Here is a 27,716-nt window from a genome sequence, read left to right as displayed (position 1 = left end):
TTAGTCCTATGACATTCAGCAATTCGGTATTTTAATTTGATTGACAAGCTTCGGCTGATATGTGTATGTATGTATTCTCGTAATAAAACGATAGGAATGTTGCACTCAATACAGTTTAAGATAATGACGAAAAGTAGGCGAGAGAACCGATAAGCGCCGATGACACTTTTATAAGCCAATCAAATGCGCTGCCGGTTGTGCAAGTCGGAGATTAAACCAAAAAAAAATTAAAGGCGACACTAAGCTGGGATAAGCGTCTTTGGTGCGAACGCACATCATCCAAAATGCTTACAAAAAAAAAAAAAAAAAAANAAAAAAAAAAAAAAAAAAAAAAAAAAAAAAAAAAAAAAAAAAAAAAATAAGAAAATGCGTAAAATAAATTCATTAGAAAAGGTTGAATTGACAAGATTAGTGATATGGTTGGTAGAATCAGAAGAATTTAGAACATGAGAACTGACGAATTCCGAGGAAATAAAATTTTTGTTTTGTAGATTACGTAGAGGTCTTATTGGTAATAAAAATAATCAAAATACAATATAAAAATATAAAAGCTTTTTCATTGCTTTAAAAAAAACATTGATAATGATTGCGTTTTATGACTCAGGCGAGATTCAAGTATTTTCTTTAAATGTCATTTATAATTAAAGCATTAAACGAATTACAATATTATAGTTAAAGCCGGGGGAAAAAAAAAACAATTTTAGTTGCCTATAAGCTAATGAAGTAATTAAATGGTGACGCTGGTTTAAATTGCGACACGCACACACCACACCCCTCCAACACATTTGCTTGTGAAAACATTTAAATCGCGTGAATATTTATTTTATTAGTCAGCAGCAATTGCTACCCTTGATGTTACAAAAGACTCCTTTTTTTGCAAAATTGTATTGGCATGCTGGTGACAATGCAAGAGCAACCCTTAAGGATATTTTACTGGCAAAAGGCTGCAAATGGCTGTAAACACTTGACAAAGGAAATTATTATTATTATATTTACGCGGGTAATAAAAATGGATTTGTCGCATATAAAATCGTATATAAATGTATTTATGTCACAAGTCCACAAACTCTATATATTTCACATGCAAGGAATCGTATGTAGTTCTCGTGACATCAAATAAATATTTATGACCGCATATGAGTTTGTTCAAGCGCTTATCCGGCTCCAAATACAATGTCAACTAATAGCATTATGTAGCAGCTATGTGTTTTTGTTCTTGTTACTTTTTGGGGCGACTGTGTGAGCCAATTGGCACGAATGGTAGGAGAGGCGCCCGTCTAGACGCGAAATACAGCAAAAAAAATAGCAAATCGCTCGGAAATATTGCTGAGGAATAAAATATTTTAGTTGCAAATCAGTTAATTTTTTTTATACCCAATGGAAATATTTTATTAGGGGTATTTAGTAAACCTTAAAAAAATTAAAAGTAAAATGATTTGGATGAAAAACTGTTTATATTTTTTTTAATTCATCTATTATTTAATGAAAATAAAAAATGTTGCTATTTTTTTATTTATTATTTTTGAGAACTGAAAACAGCGGACATTTATTTTGTCTCCAAACATATCATACATTTAGGAAACAATGTACTTGAACCTACAATTTATTGAAATCTTTACTGAAAACATAACATACATTTAGGAGACCACGTTATTTGGACCTAGAATTTGTTATGTATCGTTAAATATGTTAGTGAGTAAGTCTTTTCTACCTAAGACTACTTGATCTGAAATTGTCTTTTGTTTTTCATTTTCAAAAAGATATTCCCAAATTTTGTGCTATATCCGGGAAGTTGAACAAAATCATGCTACGAATAACTTCGTATTAGATACAATATTTTTCTTGAAAGACTTTTCTCACCACGAAAACAAATTTTATACAAGTACGCAGCACCAAACGCCTGCCAAAGGAGCTTACTTCATATTCACTACCTCTATTGTTAGAAAATTGTGAAAGAAAATGGTAAAAAAATAGTTTCCATTATTTGCGTTGAGATAAAATATTCAAAAAACCTGCCAAAATCGCTAAAATATTTTGGAAATGACACTGCGGTCTTCTTTCTCGGATTAAATACTTTCCAGGAATCAAAATTGATATTAAGAGATTTCAATCAAAGTTTCAGAATATCGTATCACATGACAACCATGCAAAACAAGGCACCGAACGCAGATATATTAGTCCAAAAGTGTCCATACTCCCCAGACATAGCATCCTGCCACTTCTTTTCGGACACATTGGACTTCTGGTAATAGCGGAATCGCTGAAACCTTCAGAGCCAATGATCTAGCAAGAGGAGGCAATGAGCTACCCCACCCACAACGGAATGGAAACGTGTTGGATTCCTATTAAAATCTTGCGTATTAGCACTGGATTTTGTAACTCACGAGCGCTTGTCTGGCGTTAGTCAACGACCCTTTCCTGAGCCATTGCGAGATCCTGCTATCACTTTCCCTCAGCAAAGTTCATCTTGACGGCATCGTAGGAGTTTTAACTGGACATTGCCCAATAGGCTTTCATGTTGCTAAACTAAAAACCCCACCGGACGAAAACTGTCAAATTGTATGGAAAAGATGAGTTGAAAAATTTAAGTATTTTGTTTTTTAATAAATATTAACAAAAGCAAAGCAAAGTTTGCAGAACATAGTAACTGCCGATAAGTCCTTAATGAACCAAAATTTGCTACAATTTTATGCGTTGGGTATAAAAAGTGGAAAAAATCACAAAAATGAAAATGTATGAAAAAGGTAAATGTTACAATGGCAGGACATTTGGCGCGACATGTGCTTAATATTCACAGCAACAACAACAAATGAGTAATGCAATATTTTTGCTGGTGTAAACAGTGCCAAACAATTTAAAAATTTTATGAATGAAACGGAACAATGAGTAAGGCACAATATCTTATTCATGTGAGTCATTTACAAATTGTAAAGTTGAAGGTTCTAAGAACTTTCGAATTGCAATTCATAAACAAAATAGATTTCCATAGAAAAAGCGTGAACTTTCGGAGAATTTTACGACAAAACAAACGAAAAAAATTGGTAAAAACAATGAGTACGTGTTTCACGTATTCCTTATATCATATATATTTGTCTGGAGAAGTGTGTATATAATAAATACACTCAGATTTCCGTTTGTCCATACGTTGAGTAAAAGTTTGCGGAATGATTAAGTTTGTATTTCTTTGGAGCAGTCAACTTGTTTTGTTTACAAGTAACAAAGCTATAAACAAGTGGAGAGTAAAAGAATAAAGCAACAGTAAAATAAACACACTCAGCTGACTGCTGTTAAACAAACATTGATCTTCAACGCATAAAATGTTAAATTACACCTTTGTAGAACAGGTTGCTCGGCAGATAGCGGAATGACGAAGATTTTCTGTGGAATGGGCAGAGTGACTACAAATTCTTATTTGCATAACGTTTGCTTGCAGTAAGACTGACATAACTCAAAACTCATATAAAGTTTCACTCATTTCCTATGGAATAATGGCGGCATATATATACATTCCTCAATAAGAAACTATGTATTAGAAATGGAAATATGAGCTAAAAAATTAAAAAAAAAATCATAAAAAACCAAACAGTGTTCATCACTTGAAACCGCCCACATTTTGCAACGAGTTCGCCTGCAAAATGCAAATTATGGAATTATCATGTTTATTTCAGTATTCAAGAAAACTGATGTTAATCAGAACAAATGAGCAATCGGTCGCAGTAAATTAACGCTTGAGATTTTAAAAGACTTTTTTTTCAAAATTTGTGTTGTCATTTTTTATAAATATCAACCGGTTTTGCTAATTTATCGCCGCAGCGTGTGTTAAGTGAATTTAATTATCTGAAATTAAGTCAGTAATTCTTGCGGTCTCAAAATTGAAGTTCTCTGGTTCTGCAATGTTGCTGTTAAAGCACTTTTTCGTCTGTTTTCGCTTGAGTGCGGTGAGTCAGTAAAAGTGATTTCAAGCGTTGTTAGGTTTTCGATGAGCCATATTGGGTATTGGCGGCAGGATAATTGAGGGTAATCTGGAATTTAATTTTTGATCTATTTCATATGGCCACTTGAAAAAATTTACTCATTAAGAATTTATATTTTCTAGTACATTTGTTGCACAATGATAAGTATTTTTGATTTAAATGGAAATAACTTCAGATTTGAATACATTGCTGATACATTTTTCATTCAAAGGGACTGATTATTATATATTTGCTTGAAATATTTGGATGGCAGTGAAAAGTTGATTCATTCCAGGTACTAGCTATAGCTAAAATCGAACTCCAAGAAGGTTGTGACCCACCGTATTGTGTAGTCGAAAGTAAGTCTATTCGTATTTTGTCAATAGATCTCGTTGTAATCGTATATCTACAGTGCTACCAATAACATTGTGATTTTAAGCCTCATTTAATAAAAACCAAAATTAAATTCGGCGAGGTTGAAAAAAGTGAGTGAAAATAATGAAGAAATTTGCTATATTTAGAAATTTTTGTATTAAAAAGGGAAGAATGCCACGCAAGCTGTGAGCTGCTCGAACGATTGATTCTACATGTTACTGTCAACAACTGAGGGGATTGAAGCAAGCAAGCAATCGAAAAAGAAACGGTCAGAACTGATCAACAGAAAGGGCTTCGTCTTCCATCAGGACAAGGCTAGATCACACACATCTTTGATGACTTGGCAAAAATTGGGTGAGCTCGGCTGGAAAGTTTTGAGGCATCCACCGTATAGCTCTGACCTTGCGCCATCGGACTACCATTTGTTTCGGTCAATGCAGAACTCCCTTAATGGAGTAAAGTTGACTTCAAGAGAAGTCTGTGAAAATTACTTCTAGCAGGTTTTCGCCCAGAAAACAGAAAAGTTTTACACCCATGGAATAATGTCTCTAACGAAAAAATGGCAAAAAGTGGTTGAAAAAGAAGTTGAAGTTTGATTAGAAATACGAAAAGACTTTTTCGACTACCCAATTAAAATAATTATTCATTGTTGATTCCGCTATTAACACTAGAATCAGTCATAGATCAGTGGTTTTTCGAAGGGTACACTGAGACAATCCCATAACTGTATCATTCCACTCTTAATAGTTTCACTAATATATTTTAACTGGGTAGCCAAACCAATGAAAATAGGCTGTAAAATAATTGGCAAAATTTTTCATTCACAACAACACATAATTCGAAATAAGAACACAAAGACGATTGTATAAATTAGTCACTTTCAATTTTCTTTAATTTTTCAAGAACGTGAAGCATAAACAGATATGAATAAAGTTTCATATCAAACCGGAAATAAATGGGAATAAATAAATATGTTATATATAGCATATATGAATGCATATGCATGTGCTCGCACATGGGCGCCAGCTGTCTGCCAAAAGTTGGGGCGCGTGTCAAATCGGATATGAATGTGTGGCCTACGAAAGTGTTTATAAATTTACTTATCGCCCAAAACCGCTCCCCACCACTCACCACGAAAAAGATTACACCCAAAAAAGAACAAGGCAGATGAGTAATGACATTTGACATTTGGTAGGCAGTGGGCACAGAGTAAACGCCGCGTCAGAATTAATTTCATATGAAAATTTCAATGTTTCCATAAGAYACATGGATACATACATACATTCGTATATTAACATATGCATATATAATTACAAACACATACTTGTGGTTATGTAAATGCTTATGTGTGCCCAATTTGTAGGCGTTGACATGCCGTCCAAATACTTGATGAGCAATTTTTCATTCACACTTTCGCCCAAACAGTAGCCGTCTGCTTCTTCGTGCTAAGTTTCTTTGTTAAATACTTATAGCACTTACTTTCACTTATCAGTTTATACACGTTCTCCGAAAAAATGCTACTTTTTCAACTTTTCCTAATTTAGTTTTTTTTTACAATTTTCTTTCATACAAACGGCCGCCTATTTTTACCACTTAATTGGTATGCTCCGAAATTGCGCGTCGTAAAATCATAAAATTACTATCTAGGCACATGCACGTCTATGTGCATAGCTTATCAGTGGCTTACGACCGCCCTTTGATCATTTATCTCATCAATTTATGCTTTCAATAAAAATTAAAGCCTTTTAGGCTCTCCCTTTCCTTTATTGTGGTTTTAATATAACATTAGCTGTCTGCTGGTGCTTTTAATGAGCATACGCCAGAGTTGCCATGAAAGGGTTTCTCAGTAACATATCTAACAATAGATAGTCGGAAGTGCCTCCGACTTTGTCTGTCTGTTACTGAATTATTACTTATGTGTTTAATTCTATGCTTATCAACACTTATCTTTCCCTTCGATTTATTTACACGATTCGTCACGATTTTATGTATTAGAGTTTCGAAGAAGTTGTTAGAAACAAGTAATTTTGGTAGCAGCGCCGTTTGGGTACCTTACAATTTCAACTCCTATATAGTGAATTTGATATAGAATAGGTTACAGTACCGAAATATCAGCTTTGGAGCATAATATTTGCAACACATCGAAGAGACAATTTCAATTACATAAAGGTTTCTTTAACTTTCGTCGACGGAGCAAAAACTGAAGTATTTAAGATTGTTCTGGCCTGATGTTTGTAGTCAGAAAACCTATCAGCTATTCGATAAGGCCCTAATTTATAGGAAAACAATTTGGACCTAAGCCAAGTTTTAAAGTAGTCCGTAAGTAGATGATCTCGTCAATTTCTGCAACGCATTAAAGAGACAGTTTCAATTAAAGTTAGAAAATATTCAAATAACTTTCGTCCATCGGTGGACAAATACACTTCTGGCATTTACCGGTAAAGAAGGAGAAGAAGAATATGTTGGAGAGAAACATTGTCTGATAGAAATAGAAACACCTAGAGATATTCTGAAGTTCAAACAACGTAATTCTCAAATACTTTTGATATGTTCAAAGCACTGGATCGATGCATTAGAGTCTTACAATATCCTTACCCGGAAGTTTTTTTCATCACAAATAAACGATATAGCTACTCTCCAAGTGGGATTCACATGATTCCCACTGTAATCAGCACCGGAACTTACCATCACCTAATTTATGAGGTAATAGTAAAACGGGTACCACAATTTGTGGATCGGGACTTTTTCTAGACGATTTCTTGTTATCATACAATAAGTATAATATTTTTGACAACGCAGCTGAAGAATCTGAAGTGATGAAAAGCATCATTACTGGCGAGGAAATTGTCAAAGAATCTAGCGTATGACGCTCCAAAAATTAGCCAAAATCAAAGAAACCAAAACTCGCTGAAGGCAGTATGGCTGAGTTTTGACCCGTAATATTTTACAATAACTATCATACTCGATACCAAGCGTAGCGTACTAACTCATAAAACACATCAATGGTTTTTCTAAATTGCTTGCCACATGCTCGATAGCAATAAATTGCGACCGGGCGCTATTACTGCGCCACAAAGAAATTCATAATAAATGAAAACTGAATTTAACTCAGCAAAAAGGGAAAATCTATTAATTTTTCAAGTTAATTAAAATTATTTGAAAAAGATTTCACTTCAAGGCACAGCTTATCGATTTCATGGTATTAAGTTGATTTTCTACCAAAAAATAGGGAAACGTGAAAAGCCGAATATTTATAAATTTGGAAAGCCACATTTGTGTATGGATACACTTGCTTCCGCGTTTAACGGTCAGCACTTACACTCATATGGTACACATGTACGTATGTATGTAGAGCGCCGCTGATCATGTTAGGAAGACCGCGGCTTGTCTCGCTCGCGTGCAGACTGAAATAGTTTTTTTTTTTTTTGTTGTTTTTTTGTTATCTTGTAACCCAAATGTGAAGTAGGCGTTAATTGACAACATAAGTGCCAAGTGGTAGTCAACGAACCCCGCGCGTCACCCGACAGCAGCAGCCGCTATGACAATTGAACGTAGTAGCGAGAACCTTATAGCGCTTGTATATAAATATGTATGTAGAAAATCATCTATGTACATACTGTTGCTAGTCAATCAAAGAGATTTACTGCTATTATTTAAATAAGAATATAACTTTAAGCCCTCTAACTACATGCTAATGCTTACTTTTACGACTCTAAAATGGGAATTTCAGTTAATCTGTTTGAGGCTTAACTTAACATAACCTCTTCGGCGAAGCTGACAAACTGACCCACCTCGACAACATTTTCTGTTAAGCCGTTATGAATGAAGAAGTCAATGGGAAAAAGTAAAAGAGAATTATGATTTAGGCTCTTTTATACCCCTTAGACCTATAATTATTAACACACACTCACAACTTATACAAACAAGAATATTCACAGTATTTATACTTAGATATACTTAGAACATATTTACATACATATAYGTAAAGTATAGTATAGTATGGATGTGTGTACATTTAAGTGCATTTACATATGTATCTCTTCTCCCCAGCAGCGTATTTGCATTTAAGTGTCTGCTTTCTTAATAGTTTAGAATTGTTACAACTTGCCATGTTCTTTCAATTTATGTTCCACATACATTGGGTCAATAAAGTATTGGAACTATGAAATAATTTAATTCATAATTTCTTATATGGAAATATGGTTTTAATACAAAATCGGTGCTCGACTACCATCCGATGACGTTATCAGCTAAAGTGAAGTAAAAGTTCCATAAAATGATCTATCAGAAAGTAAAACTGCAAAGATCATGTGCAAAGCGATAGATAAAAAAAAACACAAAGTTTCTTTTGATAGAGGAGAGGCATTTTTAGTTACAATTGGCAGTGTGGATCTAAAACCTCAGTGGTACTTTGGAACCACTTATTATGCACTAACACGACAAGGCTTCAACGCCTGGGCATATGGTATGAGACAGTGGAAGAAATGGGTATAAAGAAACTGCAAAATCTATTAAATTTAACGTCAAGCGCTACTATTATATTATATATTGACTACTTATAAACAGGGCATCACTAAGAACCCAAACTGATGCAACTAACAAGCCTACCAGACTAACCTAACAGACTTAATAAATTTTAGACTTCACCCCGCGTATACGAAATGCATGCAAATTATAAACTAACAAACACTGTAAACAAAGTTTTCAAAATTTTATGCAAATAAATAACTAGTACAAATTTAGAAGATATTCCTTATCAAAATTTACTATTTGAACTCCTGTGCCTTCTTATGACACAAACGTTTCCTAATGCAAAATTAACCTCTAAAGATAGACTGTGTTTTGTAAGACCATCTCTATTTCTATGCCATCTATTTGCCTCCGGTTGTGTATTCAAAAATTAACGAAGTCGTGAATATATATAGGTTAGGTTAGATGGCTGATCAAGAGAGATCGCACGTGGACTGCTATATGTAATTCTTACTGAAGCCAGAGAAAAGAATAACCCCTGTGTTCGAACTTCTAAATTGACAAAACGTTTAGTAGTCAATACAAAATTGTACAGGCGTTTAATTTCCATTCCCTCCAGTTAGCAGAATGTCTGAAGGTATGCGATCCCAAATATTTAAGTCTCGACCTCCCAACCACCTCGTCCCAACCACCTCGTCTATACTTAAATAATAACGAGAGATCAACTCAACTCTTTTATTTGTTGAAGCGATTGAGATTGAGGAGATTTTTCAGAAAAAAACTTTAAAAAACTTGAAAAACGATACTTTTGGCATAAAGTGAATGTGGGCTAAATCAAAATCGTTCCTCAAAATAATATTATTTCTAACTATGCAACTACATATACCAAGTAAAGTGTGTCCTTACATTGATTTACTTCAGGTTTAGCCTTGAAAATTTAGATTTTTCTAAATAACTTATAATTACTATATTGACTTTCCTTAACTTTTGTCTACAACAATTACTTTTGACAAAAGCATAAAAAAAGTAAATGGCCGTATACTTTACAGGCCCACTGTATGCACATAAGCACCCCAGCAGCTAGGTTTTCTTTGACCTTTGAGAGAAGTGCGAAGTGTTTTATGCCTATTCCGTATATACTTCTAGAATGTAGCATAAATACTTATTTGCATACATATTTACATATACATCTACACATACTCATATATACCATATTCTCTCTATGTTATTGTACAGCACAGGTAAGTGCTGGCTTCGCACCAACCTGTTGTGTAGACAACGTGTAGCTGAGGCAATAATATTCTTGCACTTCCTCTTTCGTATTCTTTTATTTTATATTTTACTTTTGTCATGTTTCACTTGAAACGCATATTAAGCACACACATGCACATATATGTATATGTATATATAAAAAGTATTTACAAGTGATTTATGGTCAGGTGTGTGAAAACAAGTGAAGTTCAAGCGCAGCATTAGAAAAGGTCAGGTCCTGACTTCAGTGCAATTTTGTACAGGTTGTGTATGAGTGCGTTTGGCAAATGAAAAATATTATTAATTAATGAATAATATATGTATATATGTACATACATATGTGTATAGGATAATTATTCTTTTTCTTTATATGAAATTAAAATCACTCCCACATTATGTAATTTTGGTCGCTTTAGCAACAATTAGTTCCGCAAATAAATCGTCCATTAAATGGTGTGACAAAATTGTGATTAAGCACCAGTTTGTTATCAACTTTTGATAAATCGGTTATCGAAACTGCTAATTTTAACACGTCATATCACACTGAGTCAAATACTCAAATACTTTACCAGCATTTGGCTACCAAATATTTTGCTCATTAGAAAAAATATTATTTTTTATAGATGTCTGTATATACGGAAATAACAGAGCTACTACAAATGCTAACGAATAAGCACATACTCCTCGAAATATGTATGCAAATGACTACGGATATTTTTAGGCCATAAAAAGTATTAAACTACCTAGGCATAAGACTGGATCCAAGACTAACATTCCGGGAACAAATCCAGTACGCCGCAGGAAAGTCAGCGAAAATCACTTGTCAACTTAGCAGACTAATGGCCAACAAAGGAGGTTCCAAACAAGAAAAAAGAAAGTTCTTAATATCAGTGGGCAGATGTGCTTTCAGATTAAAACCGGCGTAAGCAACTAATTTACAGTTAGTTTAGGAATAAGATAAATTTCAGCTAGGTCAAAATAATAATGGATCTCCTGTGGCATGGGAAAATGTGTTTCTAGCTGAAGGAAAAGACAAGGCATACATGTGGAAATGGCGAAAGTTCCACAAATCCTGTAAAAAATATATAAGTATATATATTAATGAATTCCCTTAATTAATTCTCTTAAGAGTCCTAAGGGAATCTGCTGACGTCCAGAGAATATTTTTGTATACAAAATATCACCAAAAATAAGTAATCTGACGAATTCGAAGATAGACTCAAAGCGGATCAAAACTACATAATATTATATAATAGTGTACATATCGAACGAAAATACATCTGCGGATTTATGAGTAATTCGTTTCAGTCTTGAAAATAATGACTCATTTCCAAAAGAATATTTTCCGAAAAACCCCATAAATCGAAATATTTTAATCATAAGTATTTTGTCAGCTCCATTCTTTATCTTTACATATCGTCAAAACGATTCATAAATAATAACTAAAGTGAAAGCTGCATTAAATGAATGCTCTATTAAGTAGACAGGAACGACTGGGTCGTCAGTGTCTGAGGAGATTTCACTGAACATATTTTTAAGCAAACGCATGTATTCACAATACCCTAGAAAAATATGATAGATTTGAACTTCTATAACCCAAATTTTTCTAACTAGAAGTTCTCCACAATTCGAGCTCTTGAATTAGCTGTAAAAGTCAGATTGCATAAAAATTTCCACCCATAGCTCGAAGTTTTTTCGTGGATTATGGTGATTCGGGTTAGGAAAGTTCAATTGTAATTATAATTTTTAGTAAAATGTTAAACCTTAAAGGCTATTTTCTCAATATTTGGTTTGTCAGTTGAATTCTGGTAAGCTTAACTGAGGTTTCTTTTTTCGGTAAAGAATCTTTTTAACCTAAAACTGAGAGATGTTGTTAACCTAACTGAGAAAACAGCCTTAAATTCGTTATTTTTTGCGTTGACATTTATTTGACAAAATGAAACCTCAAGTGCAATCCCCTGGATTCTTAAATCAACAAAAATGTGATGTCGGTGACGAGCTGAGTCAATAGAGCCATGTCCGCCTGTCTGTCTGTATATACGCGGATTAATTCCTCAATTTTTGGCATATCGATATGAAACTTTGTACACGTGGTTTTTCTCTGCTCATTTGTCGAAACTGCTAATATCGAACCACTATAGCATATATCTGTCATACAAACTGAACGATGGAAATAAAGCTTTTGTAAGGAAAACTTTTTTACATATCTTCACGAAATTTGACATGGTTAAATTTTCTAAGGTTGCGGTAAGAACTTCGAACAATTTTTTCAGATCGGACCGCTATAGCATACAGATGCCATACAAACTGAGTGATCATAATCAAGTTCTGGCTACAAAAATGTTTAATTATTTTATATTAAGCGTATTCTCTTTATTAAACACATTAATAAAACCTTAACAGCACGTATAAACTCCAGCTGTTCCAAACAGTAATTTCGAACAATACTAATTATGGATAAAATCTACCCATAAACAACTACTTGCACATTTTATTTCTTGACTACACCCGTTTATCATTAATAACATCTATTATTGGTTTAGAAATTTTCATTTTCGTTAATGGAAAACTGTTAACTGTTAATTGTTAAATATTTACATTAGCGACATTATACGACTTCATTTAAAGAGTCCGTGTCAGATGTCAGCATGAACAAATCGTTTCTGATTTCAAATGAATAACTCATAATCCACTGTAAGACAGAGTAATTTTTCACAACTATAAAGAATTTCCGCTCCTTACACGCACAATGGGGGCCTGGAATCTGAATGTAGGACAAAATTGAGAAAGTCTCATTAGTGCACGAGTGCGATACTGCAAATGTTAAATGAGTTGTGACACTGAAAAATGTCAAATAAAATGGAAAAGTTAAGGAATGACAAATGTTGCAACACTTTCGAATTGACAGCAAATGACGACGCTACCGCTGCCTCCATGCAGAATGCACAAACGAGAAAAAACCGAGGTATGTATGTACATGAAAGTGAAATAAAATAAAAAAATGGGGAAAGGAAAATTATGAAAAAAAAGGCAGCAGCAACGCTCTAATCGACACTTTGGGACTTTTTCGGAATTTAAAATGTAGTATTCGTCGATGCGCCGGCAATATTTGAGCAGACAAAACAAATGAGTGTGGCGCGACGGCAAGAGATGTTAAGTGTTGGCTCATTATTTATGCTTTTGCCTTTTTCTTTGATTTTCCTTTCTTCTGCACTGTCTCGTAAATTAGAGTTACGTCGAAGCGCCGTCGCTCGTGCTGCCGATGACCACTGCGGTCAGTTGCGATTGCGCAGGACGAAGGTATGGCACTCACGTCATTGTTCTTGCTGTTTATCGTTAAGCGACAATCTGACAGGTATAATCTTGACATCCTGTCGATAACTTCATCATCGTCAACAGTGCACTCGAAAAGTACGATTCGTTTCGAGTAATTTATTACCTGTTGGTGGCGCAATTCGTGTGTTACGGCTGAGTTTATGAGTTTAGAAAATTCTTTTCACCGAAAACTGCAAGCAAAGTGGATATTGAAATATGAAAGTAACTATGTATATAGCCACTTGTTAAAATGTCTATAATCGCTTGCGGCAATCAGCCAGTCARTCAGTCATTCATTTGAGTCAGCCTGCAGCTGATTCATAGAAAACAATCGGTAAAATAATGCGTCCAGTGGAAAAAAGTTTTTGAGGCACGTTTTTAGTGCACGTGTCGGTAGCCGACTTCGTTTTCTTTTATAAAAAACTCTTTTTATTCAAAATTGCGTTCGATATTTTTCAATTTCTTCGTCTTTTCAACAAAAGCTGCCTAAGGAAATGAAATGCACGTGATTTTTGTGCACGTTTTCTATATAATTTTTAATTAAAGACTCTTTTGGGTATTTCAGAAACCGAGCGCCAACATTAAGGGTTAATTTGCTCTACATAAAAGCATGCTCGGCATACTTCACTACGTGTTCTTTCCGATTTAGTTCAACGTGCCTAATGCTGCAATTCAAAGTTGCATGCAACAAACATACAGATTGGTTGTTGTATTTTCTGTGTGCCCTGTTTCTTTTGTTCTCGCTTGGCGCGATGCAGGCGCCCTCATTTTCATGTCTCGTTAATGTTGTGTATTAACTTTAAGACGCCTGCATTTCGGTGGATATTTATTTTATGTGATTTTTTATTGTTTGTTTGTCTACCTCTTTCTATGTATTTTTAGTTTATCGTCTATTTTTTTTCAAATAAAATTCCCTGCTGACACTTCTCTGGTAGACAGTTCTCATAGTAGCACACAAATTTTGTCGCCTCTCACTTTTCCTTGAATAAGTGGTCATAACTTTAGTGTTGTTCTTAATGTTTAAAACTTTTTAAGGGTGATTTTGTTAATTTAGTTTAATTTCTGTAACCTTTGATACATATAACACTTTCTTTCTTTCCCAAGAATTAATTCATTAAATTAAGTGGCAATAAATATTTTTAAGCGTTAATTGTGTTTTGATACTAAATTTTCAGAGACAAAAACTATTGTAGGATATGTAAAAAAATTAGTACACTATAAATAAAATTATAAAATCTGTCTTGAACCTGAAGAGGATTATATAACTAAAATTTCAATTTTGTGCTATTCAAAAACCGAAAAAATCAAAACCTCTCTCAAGCTGTTATAAATCTATAGCATCGTTTTGTAAGATTTGTCAATCCTAGAAATTTGAAAATTTGATAGACGACACTGAATATTCTTCAACTAAACAGATATTAACATATTATACGAATATTTGTCAACCAAACTTAAGACAAATCTGAACATTTTACAATACAAACGAGACAATGTTCTGAAGATCAGTTCATCAGGGTTTTTAAAATATACCGATAGGGACAGCAAACGACACCATATTTTTCTCAGGTCTTTTGGTATTTCTCTTCAGCAAGGTATGTATTTCAACATGGAAGAATATACGATCCAGCAACGAGTAGAAATTATTAAAATTTAGTACCGAAATTCGGAGTCAGCGTTCCAACGTTAAGAGCGTTACATCCAATTTATGGTTGTCATAATCTGACAGGACGATCAACAATTGCTAGAATAGTGGAATAATTTGAATCCACAGGTACAGTACAAAATGTTCCCGAGTCAGTGAGACAAAGAAGTGCCATTAGTGTAGAGCATATTGCTGCCGCTAGCGCATGAATTGAATTGAAGAACCTAATCAGTCTCTCACACGTCGTACTCAAGCGTTGGGCCTCTCTATGACGTCTGTGTGGTGACGCAAGAACTGCAGCCGCTTGACCACCAGAATCGTCGTATGTTCGTCAATTGGGCTGAGCAACATCTTGCAAATGATCCGGCGATGAGGCTCATTTTTGGCTGTATAATTTCGTCAATAAGCAAAATATGCTCTATTGGTCAAGCAGCAATTAAATAACATGAGTCACCATTGCATCCCGTAAAAAGTAGGGTTTGGTGCAGTTTATGGAGCAGCGGGGTCATTGGCCGCACTTCTTCCGTGATGATCAAAACCGACACGTTAATGTGAATGGGAATGGGATATGTACTTGGACAACAGTACAACAAATTTCTTCATTATATGACAATATTTCAACTATAAATTTTCGAACATTTTATACAAAATATGGTTAAAATTTTCGTTTTTTTTTGTTTTTTTTTTTTTGATATTTCAGATATATAGATTAGAATACCCTCTTAAGACAAAAGTCTTAACTTGTTTAATGAAAATTCAATTGATATTGGACGAAATTATCAGTACTAGAGGAACTAGGAAACTTTGGCCAAGAAAACTTGCTAAGAGTTGCTAGACAGGTTAGAAGACCTAGACTTGTTCAAATTAATCATTCATTCATTCATTCCGTAGTTAGTCAGCTGGCGAGGTTCAAATTAAACTGATAACCTAAGTAAATGAAAACCACGTAGAGCAATAAAGTAAAATACAATAGAAAAAACCGAATCATCAACAATTCTGAATAACTTCTAATTTTTACTAATATTAAAAAAAAAAAAGCTGACCAACAATCAATAAATGTAAATGAAGCATAGAAGAAGGTAAGAACGTGCATATTTCTCATAAATATGTACATATAAATAAATTACTAATAAAAGAAAATAATAAAATAAAAATTCCGTAGCTAAAAAGCTGACCTTCTGCCTTTCGTTAAATATTAGATATATAAAAATGAAAAACAAAAATATCAAATAACAAAAACCTGCAAAGAGCACAATCCGTGTCTACTCATTTATGAGTCGATCTACTCATAGCTTTATCGAAATGTAGAAACGATTATGTTCGAACAACCTTTCGGCTAGCACGATCAATTCGAGATGAGATTAATTGCTTAGGGGAACAAATGACAAATACCGCTACAACAATGAAGCTAATAACATTAAGTAAAAACAACAAATCAGCGTGTAATTAATAAATAAAAAAAATGTATTTGTTGTATTTGTATTGCGTCATTTTTTAGCGATGATTATTTAATTTTCATTTTTTTTTTTTATATATTTCTATGAGTAATGACTGACAGACGCTACGCTCATTGCTAATTTCTCTATTGTTCATTTTTTTTAATTTTTTGTTTTTTTCTTTTTTCAACCCATTTTGCCCATTTATTACTATTGTTTTTATATGTGCCAACAACAATGTCAGCAACAACAACTTGTTTGCAACTGAAATTATTTACTTATTATTATATGTGGTGTGCAATATTTTACATCGAAAGCAAGCACCAATCACTGCCAATAATAATATTTTATTTGCATACACATGTACGTACATATATATGTGTGTATGTATGTCAATTTTTTATCGAATTGTGTAGATGAAATAATAGGAAAATAATAAAATAAACAGGCGCGCAAAGAAACAAGCAACGTTTATGGCATTTTGATGAGCATGGTTGGAGTGTGCAATTAATTGACGTTTCGTTGACGGTGAATTGTTCGTGAGTGAATAACAGCAAAAACCATACGAACAGTAAAAATTAACAGCAAATCAAATGACCGATATACACCGGTAATAACAGCTGATGATCAGCTAATGAGATGTAATTAGCGGTAAAAGAATAAAAGAATTATGGGGAAGCTAAGAATTTAATTAGTTTTTAAATAGAGGTGCCTGGAGAATTATGTTTTACTTAATCGAGATGATAGTAGCATAAAGCTACCTTGGCTGATCGATTCAAAGGGAGATAACACTATTTTTATATCAACAGATCAGTTTTGGCGATTACCTCTTCTTTCAAAGAAAATTTCTTTCAGCGAGAACTCTTTTGAGATCCGAGAACGGAAAATAGTCTCAGAGCCCAGATCGGGAGTGGCTTCACGAAAAATGATATAAATTACAAACTAAAGATCCGACAACTGTCAAATGCACGTGCTTTTTGAAGGTAAGAGCTTACCAAAATTCATATGTACACAATTCTAGTAGCGCCAATTGCGTGTAAGTCAGGTCATTGCAATTGACCTGTTATATTTATTTATATTATATAAATAATCTTATAAAACAATTGTCAGTCATTGATAAAAATGAAGGGCTTTCCCAGAATTTATTTCCCGTTATCTTTATTATTGCGTTTCGAAGAACCGTCATCGAGCACTATAAACTAATCACAATATTCTCATAATAATACATATGAACATACTCAACATACATAGATACGAGTGCTGTAGCTATTCGTGTGCGATTATTGACTTCGATTAGGTGTGCGATAAGTGCCGTAACGTTCTTGATATCTGTCGTTATATAAACCTTCGTAGAACAAGGTTAACCAAATTAACGTAGAGATAATCCAAAATTTTCCCTCGTAAAATTTTCCTAAACTAAGAACAAGAACTACAATAACAATTGTAGTCACAAATTTTACAATCCACCATCATCATATTGTGCATAAATGAAAACAACAAGCAATAATCATAAACATCCATATAATATACGAGTGTACACTAGGGTGTGTCAAATATCTAACCTTTTACATTTTCGGCTTAAAATGGATTTTGAGCGTAATTTTAATGTTTGTTGGTGAGCAAATATCACCCTGCAGAGCTTACTATACGCAACACCATAACCCATTTTGAGACCCAGCATTCTGTTTTGGATAATATTCGAATATTCGACTAAATAGACCACGGCCAGCAGGCAGTGAAGAAAATATAGCGTAGCTGAGACCGTGAAGAGTCGATTCGGCGCCGATGGCAGCAACTCAGACTGAAGTATAGAACGACTTGGTGTAATTTACGTCGAGATCTTTCGTTGAAAATGTATACATAGCATTCAGCTTGTGCAAGAACTAAAGTGCTCGACCTTCCCAAGCCACATCGCTGTGCTCTATTAACTATAGAATAGTTACAAGATCCGTCTTTTCCGAACAAAATTTTGTTAAGCGATGGGGCTCACTTCTGGTTCAATGGGTATGTAAACAACCAAAATTGCCGTATTTGGTACGAAGAGCAACCTAACGTTGCCATTTTTCATCCAGAAAAATAACAATTTTGTGTGGTTTGTGAATCACTGAAATCGTCGACATATATTTCGTCAAAAATGATGCTGGTGAGAACGTAACTGTCATTAACATGATTACCGACTATTTTATGACTGACATTGATGTCGGTTGTTCACCAACATCGTGTTATATCACATCATTAGACTTTTTCCTGTGAGGATATGTAAGGTCTTAAATCCATATGGACAATCCCGGTTCGATTCACACCCTGGGGTATAACATCATAATATCGTGCAATTCTCCAAAAATGGACTCACTGGATGGACAATCTAACACGTAGCTGCGGCCAACATTTGAAAGAGATTATATTCAAGAAATAAATACCAAAGAATGTTCTTTCAAATGGTAATAAATATTCCCCAATAAATTTGAAGTTTATCTGTTTTTTCTTAAAAAAAAGTGAGGAAGTTGATGAAATTTAAATTTTATTAAAGCGAACTCAAATTTCCCTGAAGTACAATTTTCATTAAATTCTATGCTCTAAAAGAATTCGCAAATTAAAACTGAATTCGAAAGTTTTGGTAATTTTAATGAAAACATATTTTTTACATATTTATATGAGTGGCTTGGAATTTTCAACGACACCTTTTAAAATGATGCTAAAAATCCTGCCTTAAAGGGATATTTTTTTCTCTACATTGTCTACCCTAATATACACATATTTAACAATTAAAAACAACAATTTTTAGCAGTAGTTCTCCATCAGCAGAAAAATATAGTAATTAATAAATTAGGAACAAAAGTTTACAATCGTGCAGCGAAAATCGTAAAATACGCACAACAACAGCAAAAACGATAAATACAGCTACATTTAATAAATACATACATATGTATGTATGTACATATGTCTTATGTAAGTATGGTACAGACACCGAAATCCAAGCCGCAAATGGCCAAAATAATGACATCATTGCTCCGAGCTTCGTAGATTACCACGCTATTTGCTATAATTGTTTTCAACATTTTGAAGCATTATGGCATATGTTCAACTAAGTCCATGCACATACCCAAGCTACATAACAACAGCATATATAGACGCATAAGATAAGAACAAAATTGGCAGACGATTCTGCTACGCCCTAAAAATTACGTACCACGCGGCTCACTCAACAATAATGCGGCGCCTACAACGCTCTACACCAACAACAGCAGCACCCGTACATGTGCCCTATTGGAGTATGATAAACACGTTTGTAAGCTTATAAGATATACAACATACATACTTGTCTATATATGTATAATTGTGGCTATTCTTATTGTTGGTGTTATGTATGTTTCCTTTTTGCACATAATTTATGCGAGCAACGAAAACACGCAATAAACTGGCTTAAGTTGACACTGCGCCTAAATTATTTAATTTCACATAAATTATGCCCTTTATTGAAAATTTCGTAATCGATTCATCACTTCATAATTATAAAAAATTTCTTTGAATATTGCTATAGACCGCTCGACCTTCCCAAGCGACAACACTTCGCTCTATGGACTCTTGAAAAGTTCCATGAAGATCAGATGTTTTCGAGCCACATTTTGTTTGGCGATGAGCCCCATTTCTGCAAGCATTTCAAGCGAAATTCCTGCCTTTGGGACAAAAAGCAACCTGAAGAGATTCTAGAACGGTTTGGTGTGGTTTATGAGGACGTGGAATCATCGATATTTCTTCAATAATGAAGCCGTTGAGAACGTAACCATCAATGGCGACCGACTATTTGATGACTGAAATTGAGTCTCGTGATCTCGGCGCCACTTCCCACACATCGCATCAATCAATGGATTTACTGAGAGAACACTTCGGTGAGCAGATAATTTGTCGTTTTGGGCTGGTGGATTCGGATATGTAAAGTGTAAGTGCACATTTGTATCTATATTAACGGAAAACTGAAAATCAATCGTATTATTTCAAAATATATAGACAAATTTCGAACAAGCAATCGAATCGAGGAAAGCAATGTTGAAACTATATATGTATATATTGTGACCAAAAATATACATAGTTACATAAACCAAATTGAAAAGGCTCACATAAGTCTATCCCAAATGGTTTCGTCAGAGACGCAACGGTTGTATACCGACGTCAGTTTATACAATATTATTGTGCAAATGTAAAATAGCTAAAAATAGCAGAAATTGTTATTGCGGAAATTCATTTTGTGGTGTTTTCAGAGTAATTCTGCTCAAATTGCTTGTCAGATATTGCATAAAACCATATGGAAATACATAGCTACAAGTGTAAATATTTAGATTCGTATGCATTAGCTGTATTTCGGTGGCCAATGGCCGCTCAATGGTTCAACCATGTGATTCTTTTAGGATATGAATCAATGTGTCATTTGTTCTTATGGTTTGGTTTTTATAAGAAATTTTTTTACGAAATAGACGGAAAAACGAAATTGTTGAATTTATAATAATGTTGAAATATCGATATTCTGGGAGTACTGCATGTAATTAGTATACATACATACCTATCGAATGATGGCAATGCTGCTTTTATATAACGCAATCAGAAAAATCTTGAAACAATCAAATTTTTAAAGTAATATCTTAGAAAAATTATTTGTAATATACAATATTAGCTATTATCTTGTAGCCGGACGAAATGCTGAATCGAACACACAACTGATATTGCAAGCGGTTATTTTTTCATGTGTTATCCACTGAGTGGGAGCGAAAACAATGTGTTCAACGAACAGTTTTAAAAATTTTCAAGAAAACAAATATTTTGATCTTTATTACCAAAATAAACTCCATTTTTAGATAAAGATATTATTTGAGAAATTTAATGCATAGCAAGAAGAGTACAAAGTACAGTTTGCTGTTAGCTTGACAAAATGTTAATTGTTTATGAGTTAGTCATCAAAATTTTACATGCGTGATCTTATCTCTCATATATTTGAACAGTTTAAAAAGGGAAACAATGTGTTTTCTGAAACAAACAGTTACTCCAAAATATATGACCTTAAAATTAAAGGGTTGCATGGGTTTTCGGGTTTCAAAAAAAAAAAACGATTTTTATATTGTCTTATTTACTGATTGGTCCGAGTAATTACTTGAACTCAACTTGAACGAAGGATTTTTTCGTATTACAGGTATTTGAAAAAAGAGTTGCGAAATTTTCATTTTTTTGAAAAAAATGTCTGCCAAAAATCCAACTTTCAATTTTTTACTAAAAATTCGTAAACAAGAAATTTCTGAAAAGACATAGGAAATAGTTTTGATCATATCAAAATAATTGTTTGCCTTTGAATTTAATTCAATTCGGTTTTATCGTTTTTATAATATTTTATGCTTGCTTTTCGAATGCCTGCAGATCACGTTACAGTTTGCTCAGCACTTAAAGTATTGCTAAAATTTAACGCAAATTTGTTTTTTGAATTTATGCTATCAAATTGATGCGCATGGTTTTTAAACGACTCACAGGTATACATGTACATATATACTTTTGTATATGTATGTGTGGATATGACTTTACATAATTTATTATCTACATATGTTCATTTGCTGCAAATATTGATTTAAAAACTTAATTTTTGTTCGCTTGCAATTCTGTGCTTTTAATTCAGAGTATACTTCTTAACAAGAAGAGGAGTACAGTTGCAATTAAATTTATGGAAATGTGTGCGAGTTCGCGGAATTTTTGCAGATAATTGCAGTTTGTCTTTTATATCGCTTGTTTATTTTGTGACGGCTGCCGGTATTTTCACGTACAACATTTCATTAATATATATGAATAAGTAAATTAAGCAAATCTACGTACATAAATATGTATATACATAAATGTTTGAATACCAGTTTTATAAATATTAAGTCTTTGGATTACAGGGGTGATCACTTTATTTATTATAATTATCTTCCGGCCATTTTTCCATTGTGCTCATCTTCGTGATTTTACTGAATTTTTCATTGTGCTCATCTTCATGATTTTACTACAGTGCATCATACAAAATAGTTTCCAATGAAATTAGTGTTTTGCTTAATACATTTGCAGAAAAGTATTGAATTGTAGGATGCAAATTGTGTTTAATTAAGTAGTATCTTCATTGGGGAAACTGGTTATTTAAATTGATTTCTGAATTATTATGCATATATTAAAAACTTATGAGAAGCTGCATAAAATATTATTATGAATTAACTGTTGGTTTTCATATTAAAAGGGTATTTTATTCTAGCTGCCGAATTTCGGGCATTTATGGCGTATATCGCATTGATATTTTCCCTCTAAATTTTGTATAACTTTTTTTATTAATATTTCAGCAGTACACAAAAGAAAATTCAGAAATACATACATATGTATACTTTAAAAAAATATAATTTTTTGATAAAGGAAATTACAAGTTAATCAACTGATTAAAACGTGTGTGATCGTAAGGACTCTATCGAAAAAAGAAGTTTCAAGAACTCATCAAGCTGTCACGCTATTAAAACGGCTATAACTTTGAAAATAATTTCAATTTTGGCAAATCCTTTCGGGGAAACATTTCAGAACATCCAAAATATCTACAAATTAAAAGAAAAAATGTTCGATGTTTTTCATAGTTTCAGACCAGAATACCCTCTTAAGTTAAGGATGCTGATCATATTCGATATGGAAAGTTATATTATTTGGATTACACATATTTTTTATGAGATTTAAATTTGTTTTGGATTTTGTTCCATAAATATTTAGAAGTTCAGACCATATAAACAGCAGGAACCGAAATACAAATAGATATATGAAATTATTATATAGTAGCTAGAGGCATAGTAGTATGACTAAGACTAGCATCTTAACCTAGAACAATGTATGATTTTTACTGATGACCACCACGACATTAATAATGGGAGCAGATACTTTCACGTTTTGGGCCGATCGTTTGGCCACCACGATCGTGGGATATACACTGCTAGACTTTTTTCTGGGGGCATATGTAAAGTCTAAAGTCTATACGGGCAATCCCGCTTCGATTCAGGCCTTTGAGCAAAACATAACGCGTGTCATTCGCCAGTTACGAGTCGAAATGCTCGAACGAGTCATCGAAAATTGGACTCAACGGCTGGACAATCTGCGTCGTAAAGAGATAATTTTCAAAAAAAAGAAGCCATAGAATGTTCTTTCGAATGATAACAAACATTACCCATTAAATTTGAACTTTCTGTGTTTTTTCTTAAAAAAAAAAGTTGAGACAATATCTGTACTTACAGAAAACCTTATTCTATTTTAAGGAAATTTTAAGCAACCGATTTTGAGGTAATAAACGTTGAGAATAAGCAAATCAGAGTACATTCCCAATCTGAATACTTAAAAACTGATTAGGCGTCTTCATAAATCTAAACAATAAATTAAGACAAATTCTATTAAACTCCCCATCATGAAGCACGCACATGCTGAGGGTTCAGAACTCTCCCATTATACTACGATATATGTAATACTCTTTATTAATTTATATAACTTAATTTTCACTTACCATTTTGTGTTATTCGGCCAATTGTATTCGCCCACCGTATGTGTTGCTATGGAATAGCCAAAATATGAGTTCGCATGTGGTCCATACTTGACTATTGGCAAACGATTCTCCAGATTGAAAGCGTCGCTGTGTGGAATGTGTGAAAAGATGCAGCAAAAGAGCAGCACAAAACTTGTTAATGAAAAGTGACGAAGTAGTACAGAGTTAAACCTTGTTGAAGCTTCGAGATTATTGACACTTTTATAATGAGGAGCCAAGAGGCGGGAAGCGAGTGGCGGTTGCTTTATATAATAACCGCTCATATTGAATTGTTGTTGTTAAATAAACTGACAAACAAACAAATTGCACTATTTATTTTTCGAAAACACTTTCAGCACTTTTTTCAATATATTATTATGGTTTCATACACATTTTGGCACTTTTTCATGCATTTATATTTAGAGAAAAACGATTTCAGCGATGCACGCACATATTTATATTTATTTATACTGAATATAATATAATAATATTTTATTGTATTATTTATTTAATTTAATTTGCCGTAAATATATTTCATTCGAGTTTCTTTGTACGTTTGATGATTTTTAATTCGATTTTTTATTCGTTATGATACCTAAATAAAAAATAAGAAAATATATTTTTTCAAAAAATAGAAAAAATGAGTAATTTTATGTTATAATTTACAGATATATATTTTTGTAGTTACAAAACTTAACATCAATAATATAAAGTTGAGACGCTAACTTAAAAAATTAATTTGACACTAATTCTAACACTCATAATGTCATAATCAGCTGTTTTGTTTTCTTTTTAAGATTCAGGAATATCCCAAAATATAAGTTTGCTTTGGGTGATAAATAAATTGTAATATTTTGAAAAAAAAAATCCATACAAGAACTTCATCTTAATCGGACAGTTTGTATGTTAGCTTTTAGCTATCGTCGGCCGTACTCAACAATACATTCCAAGACTGTATATATTCATAGACTGCCGCATTTCGTGAAGATATTTTGTAAAATATAAATTTTACAAGAACTCGATTTTGATCGTTCAATTTGTATGACAGCTATATGCCACAGCCAACCGATATTACCAGTTTCGACAAATGAGTAGCCTTTTGAAGAGAAAAGGATGTGTGCAATAAAAAACCAATATCTCAAACACTGCGGAATTTGTTCGCATATATACAGACAGACATGACTAAAATGACTCCACTTCTCAAGCTTATCATTTATTTATAGTATATTATATAGGATATCCGACAATCTCAATAAACTCTACAACACCTCTAGAATATTCTCCTAAATTTCAAAATCATCCGAGTAATTATTTCCGAAAAACGGAACTTGTTTGCTCGTGGCTAGCTATGCTAAGTGCACCGTCTTTAAACGCGTTTTTCTGGAAACTGCGTTTTTGAAGTATTTCCAACCAATTTCTCGAGAACTACTCAAACGATCTTCATGAAATTTTACACAGGTCTTTGAGATACAGTTCTTAAATACTTGTACGAAGAATTTTATTTTTCGTTTACAACTATTTGAAAAAAAAAATGTCACGAAATTTTCACTGAAATTTTAATTTTTTTGCAAAAAAAATATCTGGCGAAAATCCAATTTTCAGTTTTTTTCCTTCGTTCATGTTCATAGTTAAGTTTTTAACTAAAACACGCTTTTTTCACTTTCGGCGATCTTGGGAGGAGTTATAGAAATGGCATCGCAATGCCCGAATTTAAAATATTTTTTTTTTGCCAATTTGAGAACTTTTTTGTAGGAGAACATAAACTATTGTTTGTAACGATAAAAAATTCTAATAAAATATTTCATTTTTTTTTTTATGAAAAAAACAAAAACTTTTGAAAAATGTTGTTTTTTACTCGAGGAAACCCATGTAACCTAAAGCACGTTTTCTAGCAAGACAACCTCAAATAATGAATCAACTAAGCTTGAAAAAATTTATTTGACAGTTGCTACCAGTACACAAGATGAAATATGCGCAAGCTAATCAGAAAAAAATATGATTGAATATGTACGAGTTTAGCATACTTTTTATTTTACCAAAATTAATCCTAAAAGGTCCTGGTTTCAGAATAAATTTATATTTAATTTTTTTTTTTTTTTTTTTGTTCAAATGCATTTAGTTAGTTTAGTTATCGTTATCGTTATTGTTATTTTTTATTTTATTAATTTAGTAATAAATTTTATTCATTATTTTTTTGTATTAGAAAATGAAAGATTACTTCTCTTCTTTACTATATTTATGGTACAAAAAAATGCGGAAAAGACACAAAGCGCGCAATGTCAGAAGAACGCCAAAGCGCAACAGCAGAATAAACAATAAACACCAACACTAGGCCATCAAAATAGTATAATAGCGGTTGTGGCAAAAATAAAACATCAACAACATGCTTTTACAAAACAAAAAAGCCAACTAGACGCTTTAAAAACCGGTCGACAGTCACGTTGTGAGCGTTTTTTCTACATCTTTTTCGTTGTTCAAAATGAAAAGCTTTACTTTTTATTTATTTTTAGCTTAGTTTATCTTTCCGCTACTTTCGCGGCTTCAGTACGCTTTGCCGCTGAAAATATTTTTACGCTTTAATTCTTTAATTTTTTTATTATTTTTTAGTTTTTTATTTATTTTTATTTCGTTATTTTCACATCCTCTTTAGTTACCTTCTCATGTACGCGGGTTTTCCTGCTGAGCGCATTCTTATGGCTTGCCACAAGAGTGAAATTGATTTTACTCAAAGTTGAAATTGGAATTGTGGATAATATGCTGGTTCTGATGTGCTAAATGCGCGCATTTAATTTTTTGCACAGATTTACTAATCGAAGCGTTAAGAAGTGCGAGGTAAAAATCCCCACAGATAAGTGCGCTAATCACAATCGGAACAATTCGCGCCACTTTATAATGCTCGCATATTTGCATTTATAATATCTCCTTTATATACATATGTATAGACCAATTGCACGTAAATGTGTGCAAGCCTAGCGCATCGGAATCGCGCGCACACTTATGTGCTGCATAGCTTTGTATGCTTGAAGAGCAAAACACGTTGTAGTGGTGCCACATTGTTGGCTCGCATAGCATTCTAAGCGCTTCTACGCTAGAGCTGTATTCAAGACGTGTCCAAATACACTGGCAAGCAGGTCTCTCTAGTCATTTCGTTGCATTGCCACATTGGTGTGACTTTGGATGTGCAGCAATGCTGAACAGTTAACCTTGGCCGGCGTGTTCATATGTATGGGTACACAACACGCACGTAAGAAACGTTTGGCTAAGCAACAGGTAGTGTCGCTGTTTTGCACTCTTCGCTGTATTTTTGTTGTTATTTATTCAGATTACCTATGCTATGCACAATTATTGTTTGTTTAGCTTTGCATTGTTGCTGTCGCTGCTCTGGTTGTGCACATGTTTTGCAAATTTTTTTTGTTTTATTTGTTATTAGTCAATTAATTTAATTATGTTAATAAATATAATTATTGTATACGATAATTTTTCAATTTAAGTATTGTATATGATATTTTTTCCATTATACTTAACTTAAAGCAGTTTAATTTTCCCTAATTATTTTCATATGTTTCCAAAAATTCTTACTTTTCCAAATATTTATTGAAACATTTTTATTTAATATAATTCGTAATGATATATTATTTGGAACTTGATTTAAAAGTGTTAATTTATATTTAATAAATCATTAGATTTTTTTCAATTTCATTTAATTTGTAGTATTTATT

At 33.1% G+C, this 27,716-nt stretch overlaps 1 protein-coding gene across 2 annotated transcripts in view; it reads right to left on the bottom strand.

Moving 5' to 3' along the window:
- The window catches only part of LOC108965885 (integrin alpha-PS1), a 205,543-nt gene extending 181,249 nt beyond the window's left edge, over positions 1-24,294 (bottom strand). For both annotated transcript variants that reach the window (XM_018928556.1, XM_018928557.1), the window contains exon 1: positions 23,980-24,294. In XM_018928556.1, the coding sequence (XP_018784101.1) occupies positions 23,980-24,281 (302 nt within the window). In that variant the 5' untranslated portion in view covers positions 24,282-24,294. The remainder of the gene's footprint in view (positions 1-23,979) is intronic.
- Between the last annotated feature and the right edge of the window lie 3,422 nt (positions 24,295-27,716).

The sequence above is a fragment of the Bactrocera latifrons genome, unplaced genomic scaffold, assembly GCF_001853355.1.
Source record: "Bactrocera latifrons isolate USDA-ARS-PBARC rearing strain unplaced genomic scaffold, ASM185335v1 scaffold_15, whole genome shotgun sequence".
Classification (NCBI taxonomy): Eukaryota; Metazoa; Arthropoda; class Insecta; order Diptera; family Tephritidae; genus Bactrocera; species Bactrocera latifrons.
Note: the sequence above shows the minus strand (reverse complement) of the source record. Positions and strands in the feature narration are given on the sequence as shown.